At 41.1% G+C, this 9866-nt stretch overlaps 1 protein-coding gene across 1 annotated transcript; it reads left to right on the forward strand.

Annotated features, from left to right (window-relative positions):
• The first annotated feature begins 7688 nt into the window (after positions 1-7688).
• LOC147492902 (uncharacterized) lies at positions 7689-8525 on the forward strand. Its single transcript, XM_086567686.1, has one exon. It carries the CDS (start codon positions 7689-7691, stop codon positions 8523-8525), a length of 837 nt encoding a protein of 278 aa, XP_086423812.1.
• The last annotated feature ends 1341 nt before the right edge of the window (positions 8526-9866 follow it).

The following is a 9866-nucleotide window of genomic DNA, read 5'->3' on the forward strand; positions in this document are numbered from 1 at the left end:
TATCTTATCTCTTTCCGTATGATTGGGAACTTTTGCTATTCAAGTAGCTTCAATATATATGAACTTCACCTTATTAGGCAATCTAACAAAAATTCAATCAAACTTCAATTATTAAACAACAAAATGAAGTTGAAAGGTTTTATCAAAGGTGAGTTTTTTTTTTTTTTTTTTTTTTTTTTTTTTTTATTTTTTATTTTTAATGGAGAGTGAGGTTTTCACATTATAAGAAATTTGGTTGAGTGATCAATATAATATTAATATATAATAGTTCTGTATATTTGCAAATATTTTTCAGAATAATTAATATAACAACACCCGTTCATAAATAATCTTTGAAGATTCAACATAGTGAGTCATGCATAGTTTAAAGAATAATTAATGGGAAATCGGGATCTGGATAATCTTCGATGATCCCACATAGTAAATCAAGCATAATTTACTTTTTATGTCATGTTTGCAAGGACATTACAGATGGATCAATAGAAGTTGGTATTACACACCACATTGGATAACTAGGTGCAATTGCATTAAACTAACGTCAGATAATAACTAACGGGAAATTAGAAATTGGATGCAAATCCTTGATATTTAACGGGAAATCGGAAACAGTATGCAAATACATTAAACAAACCTCAAATAATAATTAATGGTAAACCGAAAACTGGATGTAAATGCATTGAACTAAACTCAAAAAATAATTAATAGAAAATCAAAAACCGAATGCAACTGCATTAAACTAACCTCATAGAATAATTGGTGGGAAAATCAGAAACTAAATGCAAATGTATTGAAATAATCTCAAAGAATAATTAAGGGGAAATCAGAAACCTGATATAATTGTATCGAACTAACCTCAAAGCATAAATAATCAGAAACTAGATGCAGATGTATTGAACTAACCTTAAAGAGTTATTAACGGAAAATCGAAACTGGATCCAAATGCAATGAACTAATCTCAAAGACGAATTAACGAAACATTGAAAAATGGATGAAATTGCACTAAAGTAACCTAAATTAATAATTAACGGGAAATTAAAAATTTGATGTAACTGCATTGAACTAACCTTAAAAAATAATTAACGGAAAATCGAAAACTTTATGCAAATCCATTGAACTAACTTCAAAAAACAATTAACATAAAATCAGAAATTGGATGCAACTGCATTGAACTAACCTCAAAGAATAATTAACAGAAAACCAAAAACTGGATGCAACTACATTAAAGTAAAATCAGAGATTAACTAATTAGAAATCAGAAATTGGATGCAAATGCATTAAAATAACCTCAAAAAATAGTTAACTGGAAATCGAAAGTCGGATGTAATTGCATTTCACTGATCTCAAAGCATAAATGTCCACTTTTTTAGCCTTCTCACATGAGTAATTACAAGTAATTAGGAACCTAAAACGAAAGTGAGTTTATAAAAATAGACTCTTACATGTATGCAAACTGTATAGAAATTCTAAACTATCGAACTAATTAACCTAGAAAAACAATTAACGGGAAATCAGAAATTGGATGCAGATGTATTAAACTAACTTCAAAGAATAATTAATGGGAGATTGGAACCTTGGATGCAAATACAATGAACTAATCTCAAATACTAATTAACGAAACATCGAAAACTGGATACAATTGTACTGAATTAACCTTAATGAATAACTAACGAGAAATCATAAAGTGGATGCAATTGCACTAAACTAACCTCAAATAATAATTAATGGGAAATCGAAAGCTTGATGCAACTGCATTGAACTAACCTCAAAGAATAATTAATGAGAATTTAGAAACTGGATGCAACGTACTACATTAAACTAACCTTAAAGAATAATTAATGGGAAATCAGATATTTGATGCAAATGCATTGAACTAATAATCCTAAAACATATTTGTATTATATGTAGGGGGAATAAATGTCTTGACAAATATAGTTTTGCATTTTAAGTAATGTTTATCATAATTCTTTTAATGTGATTGAGAATGTCTTGCTATTCAAGTAGCTTCAATATTATCTTCGTCATATTGGGCATTCTCACAAAATTTCAATCAAACTTCTATTGTTAAACTTAACAATAAAAAAAAGTCAAGGTTTGATGCTTCCTTTTTATAGAGAGTGGTACAAGAAATTTAAATGAGTAATTAATATAATTTTCATATCTCATAGCTATGCACAGTTGCTAATATTTTTTAGAATAATTTAATATAACGACACCCATTTGTAAGACACGTTCATGTGTTAAATCTTTTCAAATGGGAGTAGTGTATTATTTGAGGATATGGAAACAATTAATCTGTTTTAGTGATTTGCACACATTAGTACGTAAGCTGAGCGGTGATGATTTACCGCTAAATCATCATAAATCTAATAAAACTATTATACTAACTAGATCGAGTTTAAGATAATTCCATTTGAAAATTACGGATTAATATCCTTAACCATAGAGTGAAGAGGCTATCTCAATTTGATCCCTTCGTTTCCAAGTACTTATGCACCATAATCGCTGCTCATTAACGTATTTCGGTTTATTTCCAATAAAAATATATTTTGATTAAAAAATTTACTGCTAAATCACCATAAATCTAAGAAAACTATTATACAAGCTAGATCGAGTTTAAGATAATTCTATTTGAGAATTATGGATTAATATCCTAAACCACAAAGTGAAGAGGCTATCTCAATTTGATATCTTAGTTTCCAAGTACTTATGCACCATAATCGATATTCATTAACGTATTTCGGTTTATTTTCAATAAAAATATATTATAATTCGAAAATTTGTGTGAGACATTTTGTAAAGCCTTTTCAGCACACAACGGGTCCAAAATCTAGTAGATACTAAAATTGTATGATTTGTAATAGGGAATTAGTTTCTACAAATCACCTATTTTTTAGCAATTTTTTTTTATTTTATCAAATATATAAGAATTGGAAATACACTCAAACTCTCAAAATATAAGAATTAGAAATACACTCAAACTCTCCAAAGAGATTCAATGTACGTGTGATTGTAGGCTATTAGAAAATACTATCTTTCATATTATAGTGTCGGGTGAGAGAAAAAACTAACTCTCATATTAGAGTGCCACATAAGAGAGAGAAAATCCTCTATGAGAGGTCTCTGCTTTAATATATAAATAGTAGATAAGAGGAAATCTCGCTAGATATGAGATAATAGGAGGGGCTTTTGTTGAATATTAGTAAACTTACATAATTTAAATTTGTTAACCTCCTAAAATACTTAATTTTTATTGGTTGGACAGCTAGGATAGTTTCTTTTGGGACAGCCAAACCGGACTCGTGTTTTTGACATGTGTGTCATGTATATGTGTCAGTATGCGGGTATGCGTGCTTGTGTTATGCGAAGACGGGGAATTGGGAATTTTTTTGAGAACAGGATGCTGTCTGTTGAAAGCTAATGTTCCATTTTGAGACCATTACAATATAAAACCATTAATTGTTGGTGGCTGCCAACATATAAATGATATAATCGATCACCATGAAACTCAATTTTACAACAAAGAATTTGTTTGGACTTTGGAGGCTTACATTTTATGTACCACCAGCATCCATCACGTTTTAATAAATTACAATGTGTGATATGCATGCAACATTGATAGACGCTTCCTGTGTCTCATGCATTCATCACCAACATGCGCGCGCCTTCGGCTGATAAAATTTTTTTGGATAATTTAAACTTTAATAAAATTAAAATTAATGTTTTGACAATTAAAATTATTTATTTTTTGTTTTGATAAGTGTAGTGGCACGATGTAGCAAAATTGGACCAAGTCCGCGTTATAGGGGATAGGAGGCAGCATAGCGGGGACAATGAGGAGCAGCGAATCAAGGCCGCGGAACCCTAGTCCACGGGGTGGTAGGTGTACGGTCGGTAGGGGAGTCGTAGGATGAACAGACATGTGGGCGGTCCAGATGAGAGGGGGGAGAATATAAAAAGGAGAAGATGAGGAGGAAAAGTGGAGGCCGCTAGGGTGAAAGAAAGAAAGAGAGAGAGAAAAGAAAGAGAAAAGAGGAGCTTGTAGAAAAGATAGTTTTAGGGTCAATACATTTGGCGTCGTCTGTAGGGACTAGAGAAAAGCAACTTAGAAATGGCACCAAAGAGAGCAGTGGGTAGGCCAAAGAAGGTTAGGGTTCATGAACCGACGCCGAAAGCGGTGATTGAGGAGGGGGAAGAACTAGAAGAAGGGCGAGCAGCGGAAGAAACACGACTGATGCGAGAAGAGATTGAGAGGCTGAGAGAGGAGAACGATGAGCTGCAAAGAGAGAGAGAGAAGATGGAGGAGGAAGCCGAGGAAGAGCTAAGCGATGGGTCCGAAAATGAGGGATCTGAAGATGAGGAGCAGCCCTGACCGAATCTAGTGGAAAACCCGGTAGCGGGGTTGACAATGGAGCAAGTCCAAGAAATAATAGACAATGATAGGGAGGCAAATCGGCGGCAGACAAAGGAGCGCGGGGGAACGACAAGTCAGGTGGTGGCTAGCAAATGACATATGGGCTTCAGAGGTTCCAAAGCGGTTCGCCCAACCGAGGTTCGAGAGGTACGACGGCAAAGGAGGCCCAGCGGACCACATTCATTATTTTCGACAACAGATGCCACTCTGGCAGGAGTCTCGGTATGATGGTCTGCGATGTATGATGTTCCTGGCTAGTCTTAAAAGAGGGGCGTTGGATTGGTACTACAGACTGCCAGCGGGGAGCATCAAGAATTTCTAGGAGTTAGAGCAGACGTTCATAGATCACTTCATACATCAGAAAAAGCGGGTGGTGGACATCGCGGCTCTATTCAATGTGCGACAAAGATCCACAGAATCAGTTAGGGTGTTTCTGTGTCGGTTCAAGGCAGAGACACTGAAAGTTGAAAATTTGGATGAGAGGACAGCAGTGATAGCCTTTGAGAGAGGCTTGCGCCCGGGGACAGGAGTGCATCAATCCGTAGCCAAGAATGAGATTGCGACACTACATGAGTTGTATCCACGAGTGGAAAAGTATATAAGATATGAAGATTCTGTGCAGAAGGATTCCAAGAGGACGGGGAAGGCCGTGTTGTCTTTGGAGAAGGAACGGGAATGCCAGAAAGTGAGGACGTCGGAAAAAGAAAGTGGGAGATACCGCGGGTACGGAGCGCGAGCAGAGGGAAGCCGGGAAGGAATCCGAAGAGAGTACAGGGAGAGAAAGCCATTTCGTGAGATAGAACTGACTCCGTTGAACAAACCGCTCAGTGAGATCTTACCCTTAATAAAGAATCTACCGGGGTATGAAGGACCGCGAACCTTGCCAATGGAGATACCGGAGAAGCCCTTCTGTGCATATCATAAGATAAAGAATCATGAGACGAATGACTATTATGCTCTAAAATGGTTGGTTTAGAGAATGGTGGAAAAAGGGAGGATAGGAGAATTTGTGAGAGACGGTCGGAATGAGGAACGCATGCCACCGCAAGGAAGGATACTGGGAACCATCAACGTGATTTACAGCAGGGAGGTTATGAGTTATAACGCTCATAGAGACAAGATACGGCGGACCGCGAGCATCCAGCAGATTAATGAGAGAACGGATAGGCCATGGCAGAGAGTGGTGGCAGCAACAGAAAAAGATAGAATCATGTTTAGCAATGCGGACCTACGAGCAGTGGACTCACCACATGAAGACGCATTGGTCATTACCGTGGCAATGGGGAATTACATGGTGAAAAGGGTGTTAATTGATTGTTGGAGTACGGTAGATCTGTTGTTCAGAGGTGCTTTGGAGGAAATGGGAGTCGATCCTAAGCAGCTGCGTCCTTCGCGAACTAATTTGTATGGATTTAATGGAAGTATGACAGAGCCCATGGGGGAACTTTTATTGCTCGTGACAACAGGGCGGTGACAGTCTTCGCCCGTTTCATGGTGGTGGATTCGGCTTCGCAATATAATACAATCTTGGGAAGGCGGTGGATTCACGAGATGAAGGTGGTCCCATCAACGTATTATCAGGTAATACGATTCCCCACCCCTACCGGCATGTACGAGGTCTACGGTGATCAGGTCACGACAAAAAATAGTCATCGGGGAACCGTGAAGCGGCTGATCGGCGGATTGGAAGGAGAGGCTTCCAATCCTAGGAAGAGGCTGGCATAACAATTACAGTGCACCTCGGGGGAGGGGGAGGGTGAGGGTGAGACAACGGCGGATCCAAAGACGCTCGATGAGATAGAGGTGGTGAATATTGGGATAGGGGAAGAGGAGAAGTTCACGTCGATAGGATCTAGTTTGCCCGAGGAGTGGAGGGGTAAGTTGATACAGTTCTTGTCAGATAATAAAGATGTCTTCGCTTGGACAATAAAGGATGTTACCGGTTGGACCTAGAGTTCGCATGCCATCACTTACATATGAGAGAGAATGCCAAACCCGTGAGGCAAAAAATGCGCATTATTAGGCCAAAATATGCTGAAGGGATCCGGGAAGAGGTCGCTAGATTGAAATGGGCGGGGATAATATGAGAGGTGGAGTTCACAGACTGGTTATCTAATATAGTCGCGATACCAAAAAAGAATGGGAAAGTGCGTATGTGCGTGGACTTTACTGATGTAAATCTAGAGTGCCCAAAGGACAACTATCCCATGCCGCGAGTAGATGAGTTGGTGGACAAGACGACCGGGTTCAAGATATTTTCCTTCATGGACACATCGATGGAGTATAATCAGGTTGCAATGTATAGGCCAGATCAGGAGAAGACCTCGTTTGTGGTGGAGGGCGGTATTTACTGCTATATGAGGATGCCATTTGGTTTGAAAAATGCAGGGGCAACCTTCCAGCGGTTGGGGGAAAAAATGTTCGAAAACAATATTCGGAAGGGAATCGAGATTTATATAGACGACATGGTGGAGAAAAGTATGTCAGAAGATGAACATATAGAGGGGTTGCTAGAAACCTTCGGGATACTACGTAAATACAACTTGAAACTGAACCCTGAGAAGTGTACTTTCGGGGTGACTATAGGAAAGTTTTTGGGCTATATCGTTACTCATAGGGGGATCGAGGCTAACCCCGAGCAGATAAGGTCCCTGGTAGAGATGCCATCTCCGTAGAATGTGAAGGAAGTACAACGGTTAGCAGGAAGGGTCGCGGCTCTGAATAGATTCATTTCCAAGTCATCTGATAAGTGCAGACCGCTGTACCGACTGTTGAGGAGCACACTGGATTTTGTATGGACCGCGGAGTGTTAGGAGGCATTCCAGGAATTGAAAAAATATTTGGGCAAAGCGCCTTTGCTGTCACAGCCCGAGACCGGGGAGAAGTTGTATTTGTACTTGGGGGCCACAGAGTATGCAGTCAGCTCGGTTCTAGTTCGGGTGGTAGACAAGGTGGAGAAGCTGATATATTTTCAGAGCAAGACTTTATTAGATGCAAAGACACGATATAATAGGATCAAGAGGTATGCCTTGGCATTAGTTTTTTCAACCCTAAAGCTGAAACCCTACTTTGAAGCGTATGTGGTGGTGGTGGTAACAAACTTGCCTCTGAGACAAGCACTGAGGACGGAAAAATCTGGTAGAATGTTAAAGTGGGCAGTGATGCTGAGTTCCTATGAGATACAATATCAGATAAGAACCGTGGAGAAGGCGCAGGCGATGACTGAGTTTCTGGTAGAGTTTTCCGCAGAGGATCCCACGGGGGAGAGGAAATGATTATGGAACCGAAACGGGAAAGTGAGCCAAACCTTCTAGACCCGTGGGATAAGAGGAATGGGTGGAGGGTGTTTACAGATGGATCGGCTACTGATGCATGCAATGGCATAGGAGTCGTGTTGGTTACACCTGATAATAGCAGAATAGAGCAAACCATGAAACTTGGGTTCGCGGCGTTTAGCAATGAGGCAGAGTACGAAGCGGTGATCGCAGAATTGAGAATGGTCGAGGATTTGGGAGTGAAGGAGCTGACAGTCTATTCTGATTCAAACTTAGTGGTATGTCAAGTGAATGGAGGGTTCGCCGCCCGATTCCCCAGGATGGCAAGATATTTGGATGTGGTGCGTAAACGAGCTGCGAAATTCACAAAACTATGTTTCCTTCACTTGGGCCGAGGGGAGAACAGACACATCGATGCCCTAGCATATGTAGCAGCTGCAATTCCCGGGTCAGAGGAAAGAACAATACGCGTGGGAAGATTGGAGAAACCGAGCACAGAGGATGAGATGGAAATTTGTGAGGTCGCGGAAGAGAAGGAGGGTTGGATGGAGCCAATTAAGGACTTTTTGGCAGGAAAGGAAATCACGGATAAAAAGGAAAGAAGGAGATGGGAGCAGACTTCTCGGAGATATGTTATACTGGAAGGAGAGTTATATCAGAAAAACTTAAGTGGACCACTTCTAAAATGCTTGGGTCCGCGACTATCCCAGGAGGTGTTGGCAGAACTACACGAGGGGGATTGCGGGAGCCATTCAACGGAGAGAACGACGACACATCAGCTACTAACACAGGGGATATTTCTGGCCCCACATGAAGAGGGATGCTATGGAATTTGCTAAGAGGTGTGACAAATGTCAGAGATTTGCCCAGTTGATATTTGCCCCCGCGGAACCCCTTCATAATGTCTCAAGTCCGTGGCCTTTTGCTATGTGGGCAATGGATATAGTGAGACCGCTGCCCATGGCCAATGGTAAAAGGAGGTTCATGCTCACGGCCACGGATTATTTCACAAAATAGATTGAAGTCGTACCCTTACAGCAGGTGAAGGAAGCTCAAGTCATCAAATTTTTATGGGAGAATATTATCTACAGGTTTGGGTTGCCGTACACCATCATAGCAGACAATGGGACTCAGTTTACGGGAGCAAAGGTGGCCAGGTTTTTGCAAGCCTACAAAGTGAGACAGGGGTTCTCGGCCCCTTACAACCCCGAGGGCAACGAACAGGCGAAGTCATCCAACAAGACCATCATGAACAACCTAAAGAGGAAGTTGGAAGATAAGAAGGGGGCGTGGGCCGACAAGCTGAATCATGTATTATGGGCCTACCGGACCACACCTCGGTCGTCCACCCAAGAGACCCCATTTTCATTGGCTTACGGGGTGGAGGCCGTGATCCCGTCGGAGATGGTGCCAGCTACGACGTGAACAAAGGTCGTGGAGGAGGGTTCAAACTGGAGAATCTTAGCAGCGGATCTGAATCTAGCAGAGGAGAGAAGAGACATTGCCTGTATAAGGCTGGAGGAGTACCACCGAAAGTTGCAAAGAAAGTACAACAGGAGGGTCAAGCCAAGGCAGTTCCAAATAGGTGACCTGGTGCTCCGCCAAGTGACACCGAGTACCAGGAAAGAGAAAGATGGAAAGCTGAGTCCAAACTGGGAGGGACCTTATGCGGTGGTGGATATCGGAGGGGCTGGCACCTACAAATTGCGGACACAGGAAGGCAAACTGATAAAGAAGTCGTGGAATGTGAGAATGTTAAAAAAAAATCACACTTGAATGTAATAGAAATCTAATGCCTGAATCTGTGGCTGTATGTAAATATATAATGCAACAACACTTTTGAGAAGAGATCATCGTTTATAAATATAGGAGTCCAAAATAAAAACGAGACATGGAATGACCAATGAGATAGTGGAGGGATGAGCCCTTCGCTGAGACAAGGTCGGGATTGGACCTGGGGCAAGGCGAGTCCCCAGTAATTTTCGAAAGCTATGAAACCCGCGGAACGGGGTGAGAGGCGCAAATAATACGTGGGGCATAAAGCCCAAGGATGGAGAGAGAGACAGCAGAAGGGATGAGTCCTTCGCTGATACGAGGTTAGAGATGAGCCAGGGGCAAGATGAGTTGCCTCAAGGGACTTACTGAGGCTGTAGAACCCGCTGAGTGGGATGAGCCCTCTG

Source organism: Coptis chinensis, chromosome 6 (assembly GCF_015680905.1).
Source record: "Coptis chinensis isolate HL-2020 chromosome 6, ASM1568090v1, whole genome shotgun sequence".
NCBI classification, from domain to species: Eukaryota; Viridiplantae; Streptophyta; class Magnoliopsida; order Ranunculales; family Ranunculaceae; genus Coptis; species Coptis chinensis.